Source organism: Heterodontus francisci, chromosome 23, assembly GCF_036365525.1.
Source record: "Heterodontus francisci isolate sHetFra1 chromosome 23, sHetFra1.hap1, whole genome shotgun sequence".
NCBI lineage: Eukaryota > Metazoa > Chordata > Chondrichthyes > Heterodontiformes > Heterodontidae > Heterodontus > Heterodontus francisci.
The window spans coordinates 50704134-50729174 of NC_090393.1; the positions used below are offsets into that span (position 1 = coordinate 50704134).

At 45.4% G+C, this 25041-nt stretch overlaps 1 protein-coding gene across 4 annotated transcripts in view; it reads right to left on the minus strand.

The window, feature by feature from the left end:
- Positions 1 to 551: 551 nt before the first annotated feature.
- The window catches only part of LOC137382804 (solute carrier family 2, facilitated glucose transporter member 11-like), an 88916-nt gene continuing 64426 nt past the window's right edge, over positions 552 to 25041 (minus strand). For 2 of the 4 annotated variants that reach the window (XM_068055234.1, XM_068055233.1), the window contains exons 11-13: positions 17815 to 17890; positions 14815 to 14942; positions 3716 to 3900 (exon numbers count right to left, since the gene is read on the minus strand). In XM_068055234.1, coding sequence (XP_067911335.1) covers positions 3727 to 3900; positions 14815 to 14942; positions 17815 to 17890 — 378 coding nt within the window. In that variant the 3' untranslated portion in view covers positions 3716 to 3726. Of the gene's footprint in view, positions 3901 to 7814; positions 10996 to 14814; positions 14943 to 17814; positions 17891 to 25041 lie in introns of those variants that run through there. The other 2 variants (XM_068055236.1, XM_068055235.1) reach the window with 2 other exon arrangements.

Here is a 25041-nt window from a genome sequence, read left to right on the forward strand (position 1 = left end):
GAAATCATTTTAGAGATTCTGTGTTTTCGTTCACCTTCTTTGAATATTTCTATTTATTTATTCTAAAAATATTGAAGATGGCACAAAGGGTTGTTTGACCAAGCAGGGGTGGTTGGAGGTCACATGATGCAACCACCAGGAATATGTCCAACTAGAGTTGACAACCCAGTACCCAACCAGTTCAGAGGGACACTAAAGAACAAACAAAGAACAAAGAACAGTACAGCACAGGAACAGGCCATTCGGCCTTCCAAGCCTGCGCCGATCTTGATGCCTGCCTAAACTAACACCTTCTGCACTTCCGGGGCCCATATCCCTCTATTCCCTTCCTATCCATATATTTGTCAAGATGTCTCTTAAAACGTCGCTATCGTACCTGCTTCCACCACCTCCCCTGGCAGCAAGTTCCAGGCACTCACCACCCTCTGTGTAAAAAACTTGCCTCGCACATCCCCTCTAAACTTTGCCCCTCGCACCTTAAACCTATGTCCCATAGTAACTGACTCTTCCACCCTGGGAAAAAGCTTCTGACTATCCACTCTGTCCATGCCACTCATAACTTTGTAAACCTCTATCATGTCGCCCCTCCACCTCCGTCGTTCCAGTGAAACAATCCGAGTTTTTCCAACCTCTCCTGATAGCTAATGCCCTCCAGACCAGGCAACATCCTGGTAAACCTCTTCTGTACTCTCTCCAAAGCCTCCACATCCTTCTGGTAGTGTGGCGACCAGAATTGCACGCAATATTCTAAGTGTGGCCTAACTAAAGTTCTGTACAGCTGCAACATGACTTGCCAATTTTTATACTCTATGCCCCGACCGATGAAGGCAAGCATGCCGTATGCCTTCTTGACTACCTTATCCACCTGCGTTGCCACTTTCAGTGACCTGTGGACCTGTAAGCCCAGATCTCTCTGCCTGTCAATACTCCTAAGGGTTCTGCCATTTACTGTATACCTCCCACCTGCATTAGACCTTCCAAAATGCATTACCTCACATTTGTCCGGATTAAACTCCATCTGCCATTTCTCCGCCCAAGTCTCCAACCAATCTATATCCTGCTGTATCCTCTGACAATCCTCATCATTATCCGCAACTCCACCAACCTTTGTGTCATCCGCAAACTTACTAATCAGACCAGCTACATTTTCCTCCAAATCATTTATATATACTACAAACAGCAAAGGTCCCAGCACTGATCCTTGCGGAACACCAGTAGTCACATCCCTCCATTCAAAAAAACACCCATCCACTGCTACCCTCTGTCTTCTACGACCGAGCCAGTTCTGTATCCATCTTGCCAGCTCACCTCTGATCCCATGTGACTTCACCTTTTGTACCAGTCTGCCATGAAGGACCTTGTCAAAGGCTTTACTGAAGTCCATATAGATAACATCCACTGCCCTTCCTTCATCAATCATCTTCGTCACTTCCTCAAAAAACTCAATCAAATTAGTAAGACACGACCTCCCCTTCACAAAACCATGCTGTCTCTCACTAATAAGTTCATTTGTTTCCAAATGGGAGTAAGTCCTGTCCCGAATAATCCTCTCTAATAGTTTCCCTACCACTGACGTAAGGCTCACCGGCCTATAATTTCCTGGATTATCCTTGCCACCCTTCTTAAACAAAGGCACAACATTGGCTATTCTCCAGTCCTCTGGGACCTCACCTGTAGCCAATGAGGATGCAAAGATTTCTGTCAAGGCCCCAGCAATTTCTTCCCTTGCCTCCCTCAGTATTCTAGGGTAGATCCCATCAGGCCCTGGGGACTTATCTACCTTAATGCTTTGCAAGACACCCAACACCTCCTCCTTATTGATAATGAGATGACTGAGACTATTTGCATTCTCTTCCCTAGGCTTATCATCCACCAAGTCCTTCTCTTTGGTGAATACTGATGCAAAGTATTCATTTAGCACCTCGCCCATTTCCTCTGGCTCCACACATAGATTCCCATCTCTGTCCTTGAGTGGGCCAACCCTTTCCCTGGTTACCCTCTTACTCTTTATATATGTATAAAAAGCCTTAGGATTTTCCTTAATCCTGTTTGCCAATGACTTTTCATAACCCCTTTTAGCCCTCCTAACTCCTTGCTTAAGTTCCTTACTACTGTCTTTATATTCCTCAAGTGCTTCATCTGTTCCTAGCCTGCCAGTCCTTACAAATGCTTCCTTTTTCTTTTTGACGAGGCTCACAATATCCCGTGTTATCCAAGCTTCCCGAAACTTGCCAAACTTGTCTTTCTTCCTCACAGGAACATGCTGGTCCTGGATTCTAATCAACTGACGTTTGAAAGACTCCCACATGTCAGATGTTGATTTACCCTCAAACAGCCGCCCCCCAATCTAAATTCTTCAGTTCCTGCCTAATATTGTTATAATTAGCCTTCCCCCAATTTAGCGCCTTCACCCGAGGACTACTCTTATCCTTATCCATAAGTACCTTAAAACTTATGGAATTATGGTCACTGCTCCCGAAATGCTCCCCCACTGAAACTTCGACCATCTGGCCGGGCTCATTCCCCAATACCAGGTCCAGTAAGGCCCCTTCCCTAGTTGGACTATCTACATACTGTTTCAAGAAGCCCTCCTGGATGCTCCTTACAAATTCTGCCCCATCCAAGTCCCTAGCACTAAGTGAGTCCCAGTCAATATTGGGGAAGTTAAAATCACCCACCACTACAACCCTGTTACCTTTACATCTTTCCAAAATCTGTCTACATATCTGCTCCTCTACCTCCCACTGGCTGTTGGGAGGCCTGTAGTAAACCCCCAACATCGTGACTGCACCCTTCCTATTCCTGAGCTCCACCCATATTGCCTCGCTGCATGACCCCTCTGAGGTGTCTACCCGCAGTACAGCTGTGATAGTCTCCTTAACCAGTAATGCAACTCCCCCACCCCTTTTACATCCCCCTCTATCCCGCCTGAAGCTTCTAAAGCCTGGAACATTTAGCTGCCAATCCTGCCCTTTCCTCAACCAAGTCTCTGTAATAGCAACAACATCATATTTCCAAGTACTAATCCAAGCTCTAAGTTCATCTGCCTTACCCGTTATACTTCTCGCATTGAAACAAATGCACTTCAGACCACCAGACCCGCTGTGCTCAGCAACACCTTCAGGACTAGAAACTGGAAGCCTCTGCGAGATCTGGTGATTTGAGCGAGTAAGTATTGGGGGTGAAATGGTGGGAGAGGAGACCACACAAGGCCCCCTTCCTCCATGGGGGTAATTCAGGGCCAATACAGCTGCTTTCAGTTGCCCACGACCACCTTCCCTGTGGCAGCCCGGGGATGTGGCAGTAACATGGGCCGAAAGAAGTAGAATCCATTGGTGATCTGGGCTCAGTGCCCATCCACCAACATTTGCAGGCTGGGAAGGAATGAAGAGCAGCAGTTCTGGAAGGGGAGGGAAATCTCAATTTAGGGCAGTGATGTGACAGCAGACTTCATGGCCCCATTTCCCCCCTATTACCACATGATAGAAGGCAATCTCGACCATATCTCTGACAAGGATTCACCATTACCTATTTTTATCCAATTCCTTATCCAGTGCCACCTTCCATATATTTTTAGTTTATAACAACCGACCCAATTAAACCTACTCTTGCCGTAAACTGTTAATGCAGAGGGACAATCATTAAATGGAAAAACTGGATTAGTCAACACAACGAAACAATATGATAATTATACAGAAACATGATAGTAATAGATTCTTTGATTTTTCACAGTTTTGTCCCAGCTAGTTCAAGCTGAGCTTTGAAATTGCATTTGCGAAACTCCTGAGAAATTTCCAGAAAGGTCTTTCCTTTTGTTTCTGGCAGAAAGAATCCAACGAATAATGCGGTGAGGAAACTAATGGAAAAGAATGGCACGTAGAAGAAACTGCCCAGTCCCTCCTGAAAGACAGAAAAACAGGGTGAGTTGCAAACAGATCAGATTTTAAATTTGGTAATGATTCTGCTTTGGCCATTTACACCTCCTCTAGACCCATCTTTTGTTTCTTTACTTGTCCCATTACCATCCCTTTATACCTTGCACCATCAACCCTTTTGCAATGTAATCTCTCAGCCTTCCACCCTATCACACACCTTCCCCTTTGTTCTTTCCTCCCCTCACTTCTTTCCCAGTTTCTGTAACTGCTTTCAACCTGTGACATCTCTAACTTCTCTTTTCTGAGAAAAGGGCATCAACCTGACTATAGGGTATGGTAGTATGGTGGGTATGTTACTGGATTCACTGGGCCTGAGCTAATGATCTGGAGACATGAGTTCAAATCCCACCATGTTAGTTGGGGAATTTAAATTCAATTAAATAAGTCTGGAACAAAAATCAGTAACGTTGATCATAAAACTACCAGATTGTTGTTAAAACTGCATCTGGTTCACTAATGCACCTTAGGAAAGGAAATATGCCATAAACCTGCCATCCTTGCCTTGCTTGGCCTGGCCTACATCAGACTTCAGACTCTCAGCGATGTGGTTGACTGCAGCTCAGTTGTATTCAAGAATGTGACTCCTTCCACCCCTTCATCAAGGGCAATTAGAGATGGGAAATAAATGCTGGGGTTGCCAGCAAAGCCCACATCCCATGAAAGAATTTTAAAAAATTAACACTGTTTCACTCTCCATAGATGCCACTTGGGTATTCCCAGCATTTTTTGCTATTTTAAATTTTTCTTTAGTGATAGAAGTTATTTTTACTTCTTCCACTTTTTCTCCCACACCAGCCAAGGGCATGACGAGCAATGCTGCCTGTAGGCCTCAGTAGTGCTGCCCTGTAACCCCCTGCTGCTGTCTGCTCCTAATAGAAGTCACTAGGTCAGTTGCCAAGAGCAGCTACAGTTGGCTGTTCCTCTGATATTTTTCCTGGAGATTAGTCTTTAATTCCTGGAGACTCCAGAGTAATCCTGGAGGGCTGGTAATCCCCGTGCTGAGAAATCATAAGGTGGGAAATGAAGGGTTGGAGACTCCATCCTAGCACTGTGCAATCCAGTCCATTGCAGCTGCAACACGACAGGCATAGCAACCCACCAATGAAACATGGCACCTCTGCCCGATAGGTGTAAATAAAACGATGGGCAGATCAGCAATGCAAGGACTAAATGCAGTGTTAATCTGTAACTGGACTGAGGTCTGCAAACTCCATTTCAGTCTAGTCAATAATTATTTGTTGCAACTTACCTCCTGTCCTCTTCTGAAAGTGCAAACTGATGCTAGCAGCCAGTCAGTACCTTATCCACACACCCATTCTTCATACATGAACCTTGACAGTGAGAGACAGCAGATGTGGTACTTAGTCTCTGGAGACCCACCACATAGACTTGAGCATGAAAATCAATCTGACGGAGATGGTGGAGGCAGGAACAGTAGCGACATTTAAGAGGCATCTGGACAGGGACTTGAATGAGCAAGGCATAGAGGGATATGGAATGAATACAGGCAGGTGGGATTAGTATTGATAGGCAATATGGTCGGCATGGACGCGGTGGGTCGAAGGGCCTATTTCTATGCTGTACGACTCTATGATTCCACTGCATTACTAAAGGATTGCTGCACTGCCAGGGGTGCCATCTTTCGACTGAGATATTAAACGGAATCCCCATCTGCTTTCTCAGGTGACTGTAAAAGATCCCATGACACAATTTTGAAGTAGAGCAGGGGAGTTATCCCTGGTGGCCTGGCCAATATTTATCACTCAAACAACTTCACTAAAAACAGATTATCTGATTATTATCAGATAACTGTGGGAGCTTGCTGTGCACAAATTGGCTGCTGTGTTTCCTACATTACAACAATGGCTAAACTTCAAAAGTACTTCACTGGCTGGAAAGCACTTTGGGACATCCTGAGGCTGTGGAAGATGCTATATAAATGCATGTTTTTTCAAAATTCCAGTCAAACCCATGTGCCTTTTCCAGCAGGAGTCATAGGAACTTAGGAGCAGTAGCAGGCCTTCAGCCCATCGAGCCTGCTCTCCTATTCAATACGATCATGGGGGATCATCCAGTTCAATACCTTTTCGCACACTATCCCCATATTCCTTTATGTCATTGGTATTTAGAAATATGTCAATATCTGCTGTCAGGCAAGCCCCTACCTGCCAAGAATGAGGAAAATTAATTTCGCCACATGGACATTGATTTTACACTGCCGATGGTGAAGGAAGAACTTGCTTTAAATAACAATTGGAGACTTTGGCTGGAGAGAGACATTAGCATATCAACAGACAAGTACTTCAAAGGACAAAGGAGTTATTCCCTGCTCCAATTTAATCCATAGTGGACCTTTGATTATCAGACATTGAAGCATTCCAGGTTAACTACTAAGATGGCTAAATACACAAACAGAGGTGGTTGGGCCAGTTTGGTCATATGACTGACTGACAGTTGGAGTTTTTTGAATTTGAGCTTCCAACAGGGAATTTGAAATCAGAAAGCTGTTTTCTCCTGGACTGAGAACACCTCTCGCCTGTCTGCTCTCATCTCTCTGTCACCAGCTTTGGAAACCATTGAAGACACATGAACCCCAAGAGAGAAAAGGCTCCTACAGTGAACAAGGTTTAAGAAGAATACTGGGCCCCAACAAAAAACAAGACTACTTACAAAAGGACTACAGTGAGCTGGTAAACAAGAAACTCTTCTGATATTGCCTCAAACCTCTCCATTTTATTTTTTTCTGCTCTTTTCTGTCCCTCTTTGCATGTGTGTATCGCGTGTGCATTCTAGCGTGGGTGCATCGTATATCCGTAGGCGTTAACTGTATTAGAGTTTAAGTTTACTGTTTAATAAATTTCATCTTTCTTCTTTAAACCTGAGAAAGCCTGTTTATGCTCATTTCTTTGCCTTATAATTTAGTTTAGTTTAGTGATATAGCACTGAAACAGGCCCTTCGGCCCACCGAGTCTGTGCCAACCATCAACCACCCATTTATACTAATCCTACACTAATCCCATATTCCTACCACATTCCCACCTGTCCCTATCACCTACCTATACTAGGGCCAATTTATAATGGCCAATTTACCTACCAACAAGTCTTTTGGCTGTGGGAGGAAACCGGAGCACCCGGAGAAAACCCACGCAGACACAGGGAGAACTTGCAAACTCCACACAGGCAGTACCCGGAATCGAACCCGGGTCGCTGGAGCTGTGAGGCTGCGGTGCTAACCACTGCACCACTGCAACTGTGGAAAGTGGTGAACAAGGATTCACCAAAGGGGGAGCTCAAAACACAGTGTGTTTAAAAATAAAACCCTGTCACAATAAGAAAAGGTGAAGACAGTAAAAGACCCCTAGACACCTTTCTCACCTGGTCGTAACACTTCTTTAAACATACTCAATGACTGAGCTTCCACAGCCCTCTGGGGTAGAGAATTCCAAAGATTCACAACTCTCTGAGTAAAGAAATTTCTCCTCATCTCTGTTCTAAGTGGCTTCCCCCTTATTTTGAAATTATGACCCCTGGTTCTAGACTCCCCAACCAGGGGAAACATCTTACCTGCATCTATCCTGTCTATCCCTTTAAGTATTTTGTAGGTTTCATTGAGATCACCTCTCATTCTTCGAAACTCTAGAGAATACAGGCCCAGTTACCCCGATCTCTCCTCAGAGGACAGTCCTGCCATCCCGGGAACAAGTCTGGTGAACTTTGTTGCACTCCCTCTATGGCAATAATATCATTCCTAAGGTAAGGGGACCAAAACAGCACACAGTACTCCAGGTGTGGTCTAAGAAAGGTGCTATACAATTGAAGCAAGACTTCACTACTCCTGTATTCAAATCCTCTTGTGATAAAGGCTAACATACCATTAGCCTTCTTAATTGCTTGCTGCACCTGTATGTTAGCTTTCAGTGATTTATTGACAAGGACACCCAAGTAACTTTGTACATCTACACTTTCTAATCTCTTACCACTTAAGAAATACTCTGCACATCTATTCCTCCTACTAAAATGGATAACCTCACATTTTTCCACATTATATTCCATCTGCCACGTTCTTGCCCACTCACTAAGTCTCTCCAAATCCCCTTGAAGCCACTCTGCATTTTCCTCAACACACATTCCCACCTAGTTTTGTGTCATCCGCGAACTTGGAAATATTACATTTGGTTCCCACATCCAAATCATTGATATATATTGTAAACAGCTGGGGCCCAAGTACTGATCCTTGCGGTACCCCACTAGTCACAGCCTGCCAACGCGAGAATAGCCAGTTTATTCCAACAGTCTGTTTTCTGCCTGCAACCAATCCTTAATCCATGCCAGTATATTACCTCCCATCCCATGTGCTTTAATTTTGCTAACCAACCTCTTGAGGGGGAGTTTATCAAAAGCCTTCTGAAAATCGAAGTATACTACGTCCATCAATTCTCCTTTATCAATTTATTAGTAACAGCCCCAAAAAACTCCAACAGGTTCGTCAAACATTATTTCCCATTCATAAATCCATGTTGACTATGCCCAATCAAATCATTATTATCCAAGTGTCCATTTATCACATCCTTTAGAATAGATTCTAGCATTTTCCCAATGACTGATGTAAGGCTAACAGATCTGTAGTTCCCTATTTTCTCTCTCCCTCCCTTCTTAAATAGTGGGGTGACATTTGCTACATTCCATGTCATTGGAAAGCAATGGGTAGCACCAATCCTGTCAGGCTTTTCCTTTCCATAACCCAGTCAAACTGAAGTCAATTTTAACACCCCCTACGACCTCAACATAGACAAGAAATCACCGGTTCCACCTCACTGGGGTATTGTGTCCCATTCTGGGCACCACGTTTTAGGAAGGATATTGGGGACCTGAAGAGGGTGCAGAGGAGATTTACTAGAATGGTATCGGGGATGAGGGACTTCAGTACTTGAAGAGACTAGAGAAGATGGGATTGTTCTCCTTAGAGTGGAGAAAGGTAAGAGAAGAATTAATAGAGCTGTTCAAAATTATGAAGGGTTGATGGGGAGAAACTGTTTCCATTGGCAGGAGGGTCGATAACCAAAGGACACAGATTTAAAATAATTGGCAAAAGAGCTAGAAAGCTGATGAGCAGAATCTTTTTGTTTAGCAAGCTATTCTGATCTGGAATGCACTAACTGAAAGGGTTGTGGTAGCAGATTTAACAGTAACTTTTGAAAAGAAATTGGATATATACTTGAAAAAGAAAGAAACTCAGGGCTATGAGGGAAACAGCAGGGGAGTATGACTATTTGGATAGCTCGTTCAAAATTGACATCACAGGCTCAATGGACCGAATAGCCTGCTTCTGTTCTGTATGATTCTATGACCCTATGATCTATACTATGATTCACTCCAGTGGAAATTCCTCATTGTCCAAGAATGGGGAGAACTCTGTCTCTTTCCCGTGTTGTTTTAGTCAGTTTTGATTTGTTTCAGTTAGTTGCAGAAATGGAGGGGTGTCGGTATTATACATTGGTGCTCCATTGTGCCAGCGGGTGTTCAAGGGGAAAGCTCCAGATCTCAGCTGTGCCCTAGGTAGTAAGAGCTAAGCCAGGGGTATCCAGTCTTTTCGCGTGAGGAGCCACATTATAATTTTAGTCCTATATAGGGGGCCAGTGAGCAAATTTCAGAAAGATAAAGCTATTAGAAATTTATTTTCCTATTAATCAAAACAAAAATGTGCATTTTTGTGAGCAAGCTTTAAATGAGAAGACTAATTTATTAACTTGCTTTCTTGTCACTGTGTTGCACATGGAGTTAGTGAGACACCTGGCATTGTTTTTGTTTGCAGAAGTAGACAAAGTCTGCCTGTGCACTTGATCTAGCGATGGGGAGTATTCCGGATAGATGTCATCTGTCAGGAGTGATCTTGACTGCGCTCTCTCCCCTTCACCCAGTCTCTCTTTCTCTATCTGTCTCTCTCCCTCTTTTTGTCTCTCACTCGCTCTGTCTGTCTCCGTCTCTCTCTTCCCCTCTCGTCTCTCCCCCTCTCGTCTCTCTCCCTCTCTGTGTGTCTGTCTCTGTATGTCTCTGTCTCTCTGAGTCTCAGTCACCCTGCCTGTCTTTCTCTGCCTCTGATTCTTTCCGTCTCTGTCTCTGTCTATCTCTGTCTGCCTCTCTGTCTCTGTCTCTCTGAGTCTCAGTCACCCTGCCTGTCTTTCTCTGCCTCTGTTTCTCTCTGTCTCTGTCTCTGTCTATCTCTGTCTGCCTCTCTGTCTCTGTCTCTCTGAGTCTCTGTCACCTTGCCTGTCTTTCTCTGTCTCTGTTTCTCTCTGCTTCTGTCTCTCTGACCGACATTTTATGGGCTGTGCAAGAGTGGATTTTGGTAGCGTGCAGGGTGATATAATTAGGTGGGAGGTGTTTTTTCGGATTCCTGATGGCGGGATATTTTAGAGGAATTAAGTTGGCAACGGCTTTGCGACATTCTGGGGTTCCCCCAGCACAGTGGCGGATTGCACCTTTGCAATCATTTAAATAACATGAATGCTCATTACACTACGCATGGTTACAATTCAGTCCTACCTGCCCGAATAAGAGAACAGTGAGCGCTATTCCCGTGCCACTTGATTCAGGATTGTTTTACCATGGTGTGCAGCAGTCGGATTTGTGCAGTTGAGTCTCAGGTCTGTACCTCATTTATGCACGTTTCAGCCAACAATAAGCTGCATCATTAAGAAACGTTGGGAGGAGAAACATAACACTTCCCTACAGAAATTCACTTTTGCCTGAGCTCTTATTTATCTCTGTGATCTTAACGAAGCTTTGCTCACTTTCATATGATTGGCATTAGAAATCATCTATGGGCTACGATGAATGCGACTAAACACCAGTGAAGCAGCGTTAAGTTATGACCATAGAAAACAAAAGTAAGGCATGACAGTAGAGGCAAAAGTTAACAATCATCAATAGGAAAACAGCCATCACTGAAGACTGAAGGCTTAAATTTCAATGCGAAATGGACACCAGACATTTTCTGAGATGCTTTGCAAACATCAATACGTTCCTGCCATAGGCCCCCAAAGAATATCTTTGTGTCCATCTGAAACCAAGCAAAACATTAATGAGAGTGGATCAAATTTTAAATGAAATAAATATGTATTGATAGATCTTTTCAATTCTCACAATATGTACATCACCCGTGCCACCTTCATGCTCAAAATTGTTTCAATTCTCTTTTTCTCCCACTAAGTCCAGGTGCTACCCCGACATTAACAGCTGAGGTAGAGGCAGTCTGCTCAGTGCACTGCCCCGTTGCTGTGGATGACCGTGATGGGCATCCTCTGGAGGAACGGGGCCTTGATGGCTCCATCCTATTGGGGGTCTACAGCAATGATGCTTGAGTATCCCCCATGTGTTTGCCTGCTGGAGGAAAGAGGGTCAATACTGGGGGGAAGGATGAGACACCGCTTACCCCAGAGATGTTCTGAGAGGAAGACTCTGGGGCAGCTGACACGTGCTTGTCTTCCATCTGGATGCATGATGGCACCTGCCTGTCTCCCTGAGGGGAAGGAGCACCTGGAGGGAGGTCCAGGTTCCTCATCCCTCTCTCGCTTAGACTCTGTTGCATGGAGCCCACAGCATCAGCGATGGAGGATAGGTCAGATCGCATATGGCTCAAGTGCTCAACCAGACTCACCACAGAGCTTGCCAGACTCTCAAATCACCAAAGCTCCTTCAACAGCACCTTCCAAATTTGCGACCTCTACCACCTAGAAGGACAAGGGCAGCAGCTGCATGGGAACACCACTACTTCCAAGTTCCCCTCCAAGCCACACATCATCCTGACCTGGAACTTCATCGCCGTTCCTTCACTGTCGCTGGGTCAAAATCCTGGAACTTCCTTCCTAACAGCACTGTTGCGGTATCTACACCCCAAGGACTGCAGCGGTTCAAGAAGACAGCTCACCATCAGCTTCTCAAGGGCAATTAGGGATGGGCAACAAATGTTGGTCTAGCCAGCGATGTCCACATCCCCTGAGTGAATAAAAAAAAATGAGGAAGCCATACACTCAAATGCCTGCGACATAGTAGATGTCATGGCTGGCATGGACTCCTTCATGGCATGCACAAAGCCAGGCATGACCTCAGGCATCTCTGACATATTTTCCACATGGTTTTGCTGCACATCCAACAGACTTCTCGTTGTGACAAACAGAGGATCATCATGAGTGTGGGGCTGAGCAGGGGCCTGGTCCCCAGCAGTCCTCCAATTGTCAGGGAACCTGGCTGGCACATGTGTCCTCAGCTGCTGGGATGTGTCAGTGTCGTGACCACAAGATTGTTACCCAGATTCTAATTCCACCCCCCCCCCCCTCCATGGACCATGTGGATGTATCTGCACTGCCAGAGATGGAATAAGAGGCAGGTGATGGTGCACCCTCTGGGGTATTGGCTTCTTCCTCTCCAGAGGAGAAGTCTTGGGCCACATGGGGGTTCTGTGACATGACTGTGGGCACCTGCAGTGGAGACACATACAGAGACACTTTAAGCATCTGATTCACATGAGTTCACACAATTTCCTTTAGTGTCCACATATGGCTGCAAGAGTGGAGATGTCAATTCATCCTTACGCCTTGTGGCTCCTGCTTCATCATCTCTGCTTGTCCTGCCTCCCACCTCTCTAACGATCTCCAACTCCTCCTCCTCAGCTGTGGTCAGCACCCTGATGTCAGGGTCCCTTCTCCCATTCTAGCATGCACATGCTGGTTATGGGTGCGTTTATCCTGCAGGAGACACTGCAGATTTAATGACATAGCAAATGATGCATCACAACCATTGCATACATGCATCAACATCCTTCATTCTGCAGTGGCTTTCGCACGACACATCCAATCACATAAACAATGCCAATCTTCATCTTGGCACAAAATCATGTGGTGGATGGCACCAAGGCTGCTCACGCATTCCATTGCATTCCTTACATCCCCTCTGCCTTAAAGACAACAGAGCCGTGGAAGAAAACAATGGAGCTGCTTTGCCAGGAACCCTTACCCTCACAGGTCTGAACAAGTCATTGATTCACTTGCGGCACTGCACCCATGTTCTGCAGGTCTCCCATAGTTCAAGACCTCCTCTGCTACCTCCTTCCAGGCTGCCTTGGTGAGGCAGGAGGGTCTTCTGACTCCATCTGCAGGGAATAGGACCTCCCACCTTTCCCTGACTGTCTCGTGGAGAACTTGCAGGGAGGCATCACTGAGCTGTGGGGCTAGTCTCTGCCAACTGGTTGACCTCTGACTCACTTTTGCTGCAGGGAAAATAAATGATATGAAGTGGTGGTGACTTCCACAAAATAAGGGAGGCAAAAACATGTTGAATTAAGTAAAGGCTTCAATTTAGGTTAATCTGAAGATACTTACATGAAAGGAATGCTGATGATCCTTGAGGCTGCAAGCACAGAATGTTTTAAATCTGTGGCAATCATGGTACTTGAGGCAGTGATGGCGGGTTCCACCAATGAAAAGCCTCCCCGACCGCATGATCCCACATGTACCCGCACCCGTCACTGCACAGTTAATTTACGTGTAAAATCGCATGTGAAACAGGAAATGCGATGGAAATGGTAGTTAAGCCAGTATCACGTAATCTCAGCCTCTGACTCCGTGTGTCTTTGTCTCTCTCTGTCTCTGTGTTTCTCTCTCTCTCTCCCCATCTCTCTATGGCCCTGCTCCCGGGGTCTGGTTACCCCAGCACCCTGCTCCTGGGGCCTGGTTACCCCAGCACCCTGCTCCCGTTGCCTGGTTACCCCAGCACCCTGCTCCCGGGGTCTGGTTACCCCAGCACCCTGCTCCTGGGGCCTGGTTACCCCAGCACCCTGCTCCCGTTGCCTGGTTACCCCAGCACCCTGCTTCCAGTGCCTGGTTACCCCAGCACCCTGCTCCTGGGCCCTGGTTACCCCAGCACCCTGCTTCCAGTGCCTGGTTACCCCAGCATCCTGCTTCCAGTGCCTGGTTACCCCAGCACCCTGCTCCCGTGCCTGGTTACTCCAGCGCCCTGCTCCCGTTGCCTGGTTACCCCACCACCCTGCTCCCAGTGCCTGGTTATCCCAGCACCCTGTTCCCAGGCCCCAGTTACCCTGGCACTCTGCTGCCGGGACCCGGTTACCACAGCACCCTGCTCCCAGGGCCTGGATACACCAGAACCCTGCTTCCAGGACCCGGGCCTGGGCCCTGTCACCACTTTAGGCAACTCATCCTATGTGATGGTGGTGGAGATGAAGAGCCTGAGAGCCAGTGCTGGGGCCCAAGCTCAAGGCCGGGAAGGCTGCATTCGGAATGGTGCTCGGGCAGGAACCGCCAGCAGACATGCAGCTCGGCCCTGGCGCCTCCATCTTACTACAGGAGCCAGAACATCAAGTACTGAAGGGCATCTGCTATCTTGGTAAAGGAGGACATACTTAGTGAGGAGTCTCTGCCAAGTCAGTAGAGAAGCTGCAGCCATTGTCAGTCTCAGAAAGTTTTGGCAGGCTGGAAGAAGCCAATGACAGGTTTCCAGCAGAAATTTCTAATCCTTGGCAGGCCGGATTCTGGCCACAGGCCATATGTTTGACAACCTTGAGCTAAACCAAACCCTATCAGACAGAAATGGAAAATCCAGAGATATCAACATCTGTCAACACTTGGTGGCTGACTGAAGAGCAGAGCTTGCTAGATGTGTGTCTCAAGAAACCAAAGGTGGGGTTGGGGGAGGCAGAAAAAATAAATTTTAATTGGGGAAGAGTTATTAAGGGCATTAAAAAGAGGGAGCTGGAAAGGAGACACTTCACAACAAAGGTGGTGTTTTATCAGTGAGTATTTTACAACACGAGTATAGTCTGTGTCACAATATCAAGTTAACTTCAATCTGCATTCAAGATACTTACAATGATGAATGGGAAAGTCATCCCAACAACAGTAAGGCTTATCCAGAACAGGGAGCCATTGATCATGTAGGCTGCGGGCCGTGCAGTTTGGTCAAAGATCTCCATCGGTATGACCCCAGTCACTCCGGCTAAAGGCAAATGCAGTATTGGGGAGCAACAAGACATCATTCATGAGCAGTCAACAGAGGAGAATACAATCCTTACACACCATGGTCATTGTAATAGATAACAACAGAGTACCGCTGAAACAAATGGGGGGGGGGGTGCGTTACAGTGCTGAAATTCTATGGGCTGCAATCCTGACAGTTGCACCAGGATCGTGCTCCCCAACACTGACTTCCAGCAGAGTTTGTGAAGTCAGTGGGAAGGCTCCTCCTTAGCACTGGGCAGGTGGGTGCAAGTACCATTTCATCTACACCCTTGGCATTCATCCGCTCCATGTGGCCAAAAACTTGAACACCTGCCTGGGGTGGGCAGGGGTTGCCCGACTGTCCACCCTCCCCTCGCTGTCACTGTTCTGATTTGTGTCAGGGCAAAAGGGCCAATCCAGATAATTTTAATCTGGGCTTTGGAGGTGAGGGAGGGGATGGGTGATGGCTTAGGCAGTTTTTCAGGTCCAGACCTCACTGGTGGAACCCACATGCAACCTTATGGAAGTTGTTAACATTATGTCTCTCCACATAGCAGTTACCACTGCTAATGTCAGTTAAAGATAGAAAGTCAAGATCACAAAGTTCCAGCTTTTTAAAATTGATTTTGTGGGATGTGGGCGTTGCTGACTAGGCCACCATTTATTGCCCATCTCTAATTGTCCTTGAACTGAGTGGCTTGCTAGGCCATTTCAATGGGCAGTTTAAGAGTCAACCACATTGCTGTGGATCTGGAGTCACATGTAGGCAAGAACAGGTAAGGACAGCAGATTTCCTTCCCTAAAGGACATTAGTGAACCAGATGGGTTTTTACAACAATTAACAATAGTTTCATGGTCACCATTAGACTAGCTTTTTAAAAAAAATTACAAATTTATTAATTGAATTCAAATTTCACCATCTGCCGTGGTGGGATTCAACCCATGCCCCCAGAGCATTAGCCTGGGCTCTGGATTATTAGCCCAGTGACATTACCACTATGCCACTGCCTTCTCCTCGGGGATTCTCTACCTTTGGCTCCACCCCACACCTTCATCATTTGCCTTGTTAAGGACTCACAGAAGTCCCATCCCTTACAGATAAATCCAGAAAATCACAGAAACAACAGAGACCCAACATTTCCTTGGAGGTTTTGTCTGTCTCTCACTCAAGTTACACTGAGACCTAGACAGCCCTGATGGAATTACAGGGTCCCAATTATTTGGTGATGTTGTTCTTCATATATTACCACCCTACCCCTGCCAAAGTTGATTTTCATCCCCTTTAACTCCCCTCGGTTCAGGCATGGACAGGAAACACAAGCAGGGTTGCCATTGCTGAGTACAATGAGGACAGAACCCAAGCTGAGTCAGCTGGAGAGCCCAATGACACATCAAGGTGAAGAAAGTCCAGCTACTCCTGTCCACAGACTAATTCAAGATTTACAAGGATGATACCAGAACTGAGAAGTTATAACTATCAGGAAAGGACTGGATAGGCTGGGACTCTTTCATCTAGAAAAGAGAAGACAAGTGGTGACCTGATACAGGTCTTCAAAATAATGAACGGTTTTGATAGAGTAAATGTAGAGAAAATGTTTCCACTTGTGGGAGGTCCAAAACCAGGTCCCATAAATATAAGATAATCATTAATGAATCTAATAAGGAATTCAGATACTGAAACTGAGAGAGCGGTGTTATGACCAGGTGCGAAAGGTGTCTCGGGGTCTGTTACTATTTTCATCTGGTCTTATTGTAACAGGGTTTTATTTTTAAACACACCGTGTTTTAAGCTCCCCCTTTGTGAATCCTTGTTCACAATTTTCCAATTTTAAGGCAAAGAAATGAGCACAAACAGGCTTTCTGTGGTTTAAAGAAGAAAGATGAAATTTATCAAACCTTAAACTTAAACTCTAATGCAGTTCATGCCTACAGATATACGACGTGCCCACGCTAGCATGCACCTGCAATAGGGACAGAAAAGAGCAGAGGAAAAGATAAATAGAACAGTTTGAGGCAATATCTTGATACTGTGTCTCGAGCTCGCTGTAGTCCTTGATTGAAGATATGCTCTTGCGTTTCGTTGGGGCCCAGTATTCTTTGTAAAACCTTGTTCATGTAGGAAACCTTTTTCTCTGTTTGAGTTTCACGTGTTTTCACAAGATTCAGTTCTGTGGGAAGGAGATGGAAGCAGGCAGACAGGAGAGGCTGTAGTTCTTGCTTCAGTTCCAGGAGAGATCTTTACTCCATGAGCACATGGCTTTGTCTGTCTTCAAAATCCTTTGTTGGAAGTTCAAAAACTCTGCAACAGCCAGTTAGTCATGTGACTAACTGTACATTGGGGAAGCAACTACTGTGTCCCCATTGTTTCAACATTGTCTGGTACTATGTCTTTCCAGTCAGCAGACTTGCAATTTTAAGTTTTAATATTCATGTGACAAAATAATGTGTGCCTCAGTCTTGGCGGGTGAGGGGTTTGCCTGACAGTGGTTCGAATGTGGAACTTGGTGTACTTGAGATGAATAGCAAAGATGGACTGAAGGGGAAGCTGGATAAATGCAATAGGAAGAAAGGAATAGATGGATAAGCTGTTAGGGTTAGAGGATAGAGTGAAGGAGGCTCATGTGGAGTATAAATACCTGAACAGATCAATTCGGCTAAAAGGTCTATTTTTGTGCTGTAGATGCTACACAATTCTCTGTAATCTTGAGTTCTGGACAGTGTTAGATGTAAATCCCAGACAGTCTCAGTCAGTAGGTGAACAGCTGAGCACACTAACTCCTCATGTAGTCAGGGTGCCCCACATGAGGTGGTTTTCAATGAGGAATTGTTTCCTTCTGTATTATAGCAATGATTTATAGCAGACAACCTACCTGGCCCAATTCCAAAGCTCAAGATGGATGCAAAGATGCAGGCCATGCTCAGGTATGGCATCCAGCTGATCTTGTCCTAGGTCAACAGACAGAGAGTATCAGTAAAGCATGCAGGGCTTAGCCCTTCCTCTCATCACTTCCTAGTTAAATTACCAATCAATGTCAGCAAGGCTCAGTTGGTAACAGTTACCGGACTCAGTAGGTTATGCTTCAAGTACCACTTCAGGGCCAGATTGCAAAGCTGGGGCTGGCACTGCAGCACATTACTGAGGGAGTACTGTGCTATCACCCTCACAACAACAATCTAAGTGTTCATTTAGGTAGATTTTCAACTTGCTGACCTGTGTAAAACTGGCACAGTGGATGGGCTGCCTGTTATAGACACCGCCTGATGTGGTCTCCTGTACACTGGGGAGATCAATTGCAGAATGGCTGACTGCTTTGCGGAACATCTCCGTTCAGTCTGCAAGCATGTCCCCAAGCTTTCAGTCGTCCGTCATTTTAATTCTCCGCTCCATCCCCATCATGACCTCCTGGCCTCGGCCTCCAGTAGTGTTCCAATGAAGTTCAATGTAAGCATGAGGGATAGCACCTCATCTCTTGATTAGGCATTTTACAGCCTTTTGAATTCAACATAGAGTTCAACAATTTCAGATCATAATAAATGTCCCTTTTTTGTGTTATTTTTCTGGGTTTTTTTGTTTTTGGATGGCTGCTGTTGGTAATGATTCTGTTTTGCCCATTTACAACTCCTCTAGACACATCTTTTCTTTCTTTACTTGTCCCATTACCACCCACTTTTTGCCTTGCATATCATCTTTTGTCATTCAAACTCTTCTGTCTTCCACCTTATCATAGCCTTCACTTTTGTCCGTCCCCCACTTTCTTTGCCACTGTACTTCCCTTAAAACCTGTTACATCTCTAACTTTATGCAGTTCTGATGATAGATTATCAACCTGAAACATTCACCCTGTTTCTCCACAGATGATGCCTGGCCTGCTGACTATCTTCAGCATTTTCTGAAATAGGAACAGGAGTAGGACGTTCAGTCCTCAAGCCTGCTCCGCCATTTAATAAGATCATGGCTGTTCTGTTAGTGGTCTTAATTCCACTTTCCTGCTTGTCCCCCATTATCCTTTACCTCCTAGTAGATCAAAAATCTGTCTAACTCAGCCTTGATATATTCAATGACTCAGCCTCCACTGCTTCCCAGGAAGAGAATTCCAAAGATTAACTACCCTCTGAGAGAAGAAATTTCTCTTCATCTCCGGCTTAAAGGGACACCCCTTATTTTGAATCTGTGCCCCCTAGTTCTAGATTCCCCCATTAGGGGAAACATCCCCTCAGCATCTACCCTGTCAAGCCCTCTCAGCATCTTATATGTTTCAACAGGTTCATTGCTTATTCTTCAAAACTGAGTATAGGCCCAACCGGCTAAACCTTTCCTCATAAGACAACCCCTTCATCCCAGGAATCAGCCTAGTGAACCTTCTCTGACCTGCCTCCAATGCAAGTATATCCGTCCTTAAGTAAGGAGACCACAACTGTACACAGTACTCTAGGTGTGGTCTCACCAATGCCCTGTACAGTTGTAGCAAGACTTCCCTTTTATACTCCATCCCCCAACATTCCATTTGCCTTCCTAATCACTTGCTGCACCTGCATGCTAACTTCTTGGGATTCATGTACAAGGATACCCAGATCCCTCTGTATTGCAGCATTCTGCAGTCTCTCCCCATGTAAATAATATTCAACTTTTCCAATCTTCCTGCCAAAGTGGACAACCTCACATATTCCCACATTATACTTCATCTGCCAAATTTTTGCCCACTCACTTAACCTAGCCACATCCCTTTGCAGATTCTTTGTATCCTCCTCACAACTTGATTTAATAGCTATATTTGTATTGTCTGCAAATTCACTTGATCCCTTCGCCAAGTCATTAATATTGATCGTAAATAGTTGAGGCCCCAGCACTGATCCCTGTGACACGCCACTAGTTACAGTTTGCAAACCTGAAAATGCTCCATTTATCCCAACTCTGTTTCATATTAGTTAGCCAATCCTTTATCCATGCTAACATCCTCCAACACCATGAGCTCTTTTCTTGTGTCGTCACCTTTTATGTGGCACCTTATCGAATGCCTTTTGGAAATCCAAATACACCACATCAACTGGTTCTCCTTTATCCACCCTGCTTCTTCCATCCTCAAGGAACTCGAATAAATTTGTCAAACACGATTTCTCTTTCATGAAACCATGTTGACTCTGCCAGATTGCATTATGATTTTCTAAATGGCCTGCTACTACTTCCTTAATAATGAATTCTAGCATTTTGCCAACAACAGATGTTAGGCTAACTGGCCTATAGTTTCCTGCTTTCTGTCCCCCCACCCACCTTTCTTGAACAGAGGTGTTATATTTGTGGTTTTCCAATCCACTGGGACCTTTCCAGAATCTAGGGAACCTTTCATCTTTTATCTTTCATTCTGCTGCCTCCTTGGTAGATTACTATCAGTGTTTACTCACCCTTTGGGTAAAAGCTATTTTGCCTCAAGTTCGCAGTGAATTGACTAGGCCCTCTCATTGTACTCATGAACTCACTTTTCTGCTGACTGGCAATAGAAAGAAAGACTTGCATTTGTATAGTGCCTTTGACAACCTCAGGATGTCGCACAGTGCTTAACAGCCAATGAAGTAGTTCCACAATGTGGTTACTTTTGTAATGTAGAGCTAGCCCTAAAACCCACTTTACAGCCCTTGTCCTTCAGCTTCCAGACAATGAGCTAGAAAATCCCTTGCTTAGCGCCACTTTATTAAGGTGTCCTGCACTGCCAGCTGCTTCCTGCATGGCCCGCACGGCGTTCTGTAAGGAAAAGGATGCATATGGGGTGTCCGCAGCATGGATCGGAAGGCTTTGAATCAACGCTGTCCTGACATCCCACAGCCCAACTGGCTGACGTGATGCCAGAATTCCAAATTTGGGCACCACAGACTCAGGTAGCATCTCTGTAGATCACTCAAACAACAAGCATCCTGCTGCAAGATGGGCCCTTCACGAGTGTTATTTAAAGAGCCAGGACCCACATTGTAGGTCAGGTGATTTTTAAGAACATTTGTTACTGGCAAGTCTTTAATTACTCTGGAATGTTTTTGGAGGTGCTCTGGTGAGTTCCTCAATTTGCCAAGGAGTTTGGCTGCATTATGTGGCAAGACCTGGACAATATCCAGGCTTGAGCTGATAAGCAGCAAGTAACATTCACGCCACACAAGGGTCAGGCAATGACTATCTCAGCAAGAGAGAATCTAACCTTCTTCCCTTGACATTCAATGGTATTACAATTGCTGAATCCCCCACTATCAACATCCTGGAGGTTACCATTGACCAGAAACTGAACTGGAGTAGCCATATAAATACAGAGGCTACAAGAGCAGGTCAGAGGCTAGGAATCCTGCAGCGAGTAACTCACCTCCTGACTCCCCAAAGCCTGTCCACCATCTACAAGGCACAAGTCAGGAGTGTGATGGAATACTCTCCACTTGCCTGGATGGGTGCAGCTCCAACAACACTCGAGAAGCTCAACACCATCCAGGACAAAGCAGCCTGCTTGATTGACACACCATCCACGAACATTCACTCCCTCCACCACCGACGCACAGTGGCAGCAGTATGTACCATCAACAAGATACACTGCAACAACGCACCAAGGCTCCTTCGACAAGACCTTCCAAACCCATCACCTCTACCACCTAGAAGGACAAGGGCAGCAGATGCATGGGAGCACCACCATCTGCAAGTTCCCCTCCAAGCCACACACCATCCTGACTTGGGACTATATCGCCGTTCCTTCACTGTCGCTGGGTCAAAATCCTGGAACTCCCTTCCTAACAGCACTGTTGGTGTACCTACCTCACATGGACTGCAGCGGTTCAAGAAGGCAGCTCACCACCACCTTCTCAAGGGCAATTAGGGATGGGCAATAAATGCTGGCCTAGCCAGTGACGCCCATATCCCATGAATGAATAAAAAAAAAGTTATGTTGGAGCTATGCAAAATGCTAGTTAGGCCACAGCTGGAGTACTGTGTACAGTTCTGGTCGCCACACTATAGGAAGGATATGATTACACTGGAGAGGGTGCAGAGGAGATTCATCAGGATGTTGCCTGGGCTGGAGCATTTTAGCTATGAAGAGAGACTGGATAGGCAAGGTTTATTGTCCTTAGAGCAGAGAAGGCTGAGAGGGGGCCTGATTGAGGTATACAAAATGATGAGGGGCATGGATAGGGTAGATAGGAAGAAACTATCCTTAGTGGAGGTGTCAATAACCAGGGGGCATAGATTTAAGGAAAGGGGCAGGAGGTTTAGAGGGGATTTGAGGAAACTTTTTCTCACTCAGAGGGTGGTTGGAATGCCTGAAGGGATGGTAGAGGTAGGAACCCTCACAACATTTAAGAAATATTTAGATGCCATAGCATACAAGGCTACGGGCCAAGTGCTGGAAAATGGGATTAGAAAAGATAGGCTTGATGGCCAGCATGGACACGGTGGGCTGAAGGGCCTGTTTCTATGCTGTATAACACTATGACTCTATGATTCTGACCACCTGCGTGAAGTGATTAGACTGCTGCCCAGTCCTTGGGTCCAGACTCTGGGAATGGACCTTCCTGGCCACTTGCTCCCGCTCCCTACTAAGGGTGGTTCTTGAGGGTTCCTGGTCTCCCCATGAACCATGGCATCTCTCCTTCTGCCCACCTGCACCACTAACGCCTCCACCACCATATCTGTTACCCTGGAACCTTCTCTCTGCCCTGGTCTTCACTTTGCCATCATTTAGATTACAGTAATATTCTACAGTGCAGCTCCCTTTACAAGGGACAGCCTGCCTTTAAAAAAAGCATGCTGGCTGCACAATATGATTTGTGAACAACCCTACTGGGCTCCTCTACTGAGTTCAGAGGAAGTCGATTATGTTAGGAAGAAGACAACAGTGCAGGATCTGCTCAACTAGTCACTACAGGAAAAGCTTTGTTATCCAGCACTTTACCAACGGGCAAGCTCCATTATCCGGAATTTCCATGGGAATTCAGGTTTCCATCTGCAATTAGAAATGCTACTTTGCCTTGGTGACTGGTTCCCCTTTTACTATAATGGGATTCTCTGTCCCTGTAGTGTTTTGCTCTGGGGTTCCTCATCCGATCTCCACCGGGGATGGCTCGTTTGAAAGGGTGGACTCTCCCACACACTATATTGATGCACTGCCCCAAAAGGTTGTGGGGAAATTACGAATCGGCTTTGCCAACACCAGCCCCTGGGTACCTTTCACTCTCGTGGCAATAACTTTGGGTCGGAAGGTCGGATCTCTACCTGCCTTGGTAAGTACAGCTCTTGATTAACCGGAATTTTTCCCTTTCCAGCACATGCCAGATAACAAAGCATTTACTGTATAATCATTCAGATGAGGAGACTGCACAAATTTTGCCTGCTGCCCACCTTAATCTGAACGGGCATGAGCATGTCGTGAATCATGACATCCATGCCTGAAAATCAGGGCAACCGTATTTCTAGCCTAGTGTGCCAATTTTATGCTCTCCCTACCTCCAAACACACTGCAGGGGAGAGCATAAAATTGTCCCCCTCCTCTTTATCAATTTGTAGCCCATGCAGTATCTCAATGCCTTCTCTTGGTAAAGACAGGTACAAAGTAGTCATTTAGTCTGTCAGACATGAAGTTTCTCGTCTCAGACTCTCTCTTTGCTTCTCTTATTTCCTTTTTCACTTCCCCTCTGAACTTTCTATATTCAGCCTGGCTCTCACTCGTATTAACAACCTGATATCTGTCATATGCACCCATTTTCTGCATCATCGTACTCATCTTACTTTCATCATTTAGGGAGCTCTGGCTTTGCTTGTCCTACCTTTTCCCCTCGTGGGAATGTACCTCGACCGTTCCCGAACCATCTCCTCAGCCAGGCAGCTGATTGTTCCATTCCAGTTTTGCCTGACAATCTTTGACTCCAAATTACCTGGACCTATTCGCACCCCACTGAAATTGCACCCCCCCACCCCCCAATTAATTATTTTTTACTTTGTATTGTTTCTTGTCCTTTTCTATATGATACTATGAATACTGCCCTGTGGATGTTCTCCTACTGCCACTTGATCCACTTGACCCACCTCATTCCCCAGAACCAGATCCAACAATGCTCCCTTCCTCGTTGGGTCAGAAATGTATTGAAGAAGAAAATGCTCCTGAATACACTTCAGAAATTGTTTGCCCCTCTCTGCCCGTTACATTTATTATCCAGTCTATATTCGGATAATAAAATTACCCCATTATAACCACTCTATAGCTTTTGCATCTCTCTTAATTTCCTTGCAAATTTATTCCTCTATATCTTTTTCAGTAGAATACACCCAGTAGTGTAGAATTGTTGTTCCTAACTCTAGCCAAATAGATTCTGTCCTTGACCACTCTAGGACATTCTCTATTTCCAGCGCTATTATATTCTCATTAATAAATACTGCCTCCCATCCTCCTTTTTTTCCTTCCCTATCTTTCCTGAACACCTTGTATCGAGGAATATATAGTACCCAGCCCTGCCCTTTTTTGAGCCATTATCACCACAGCATCATATTCGCCCATGTCTATCTGCACCTGCGGGCTTGTAGTATAATGCATATAAGCTGTTGCTGGGTAGATTATATATATAGACCTTATGCATCATCACAGGATGTGATGTCACAAGTCTGTACCCCGTGTTGCTCAGTGTTCATGTAGATACCTTAGTGAGAAGACCCCTGTAAATCAACTCCTATTACTTTGATCCAAAGTCTACTATCCTCATTCAATACTAATAACAAACTGACAAGATAGTACACAGCTCACTAACGTTATTTACTACACTCCGTGTTTTCACAAACATGCACTGCAAACCTAATTTAGATCTTATTGCATTCCTTTTTAATCTGACCCCACCTAATGCCTTACCATTTCTTATTCCAGTACTATCTGTCTCTCCCAGTCCTTTGTGCATCTTGTTTTTCTTTTCTAATGTTACATCCAGGTTCCCATCCTCCTGCCAAGTTAGTATAAACCCTCCTCAATAGCACTGGTAAACCGCTCCACAAGGTCATTGACAACTTGTTTACAACTTACCTTAATATTCTTCCACCGACCTTTTTTATCCTATATTATTTATCAATATAAACTAGACAAAAAAAATCC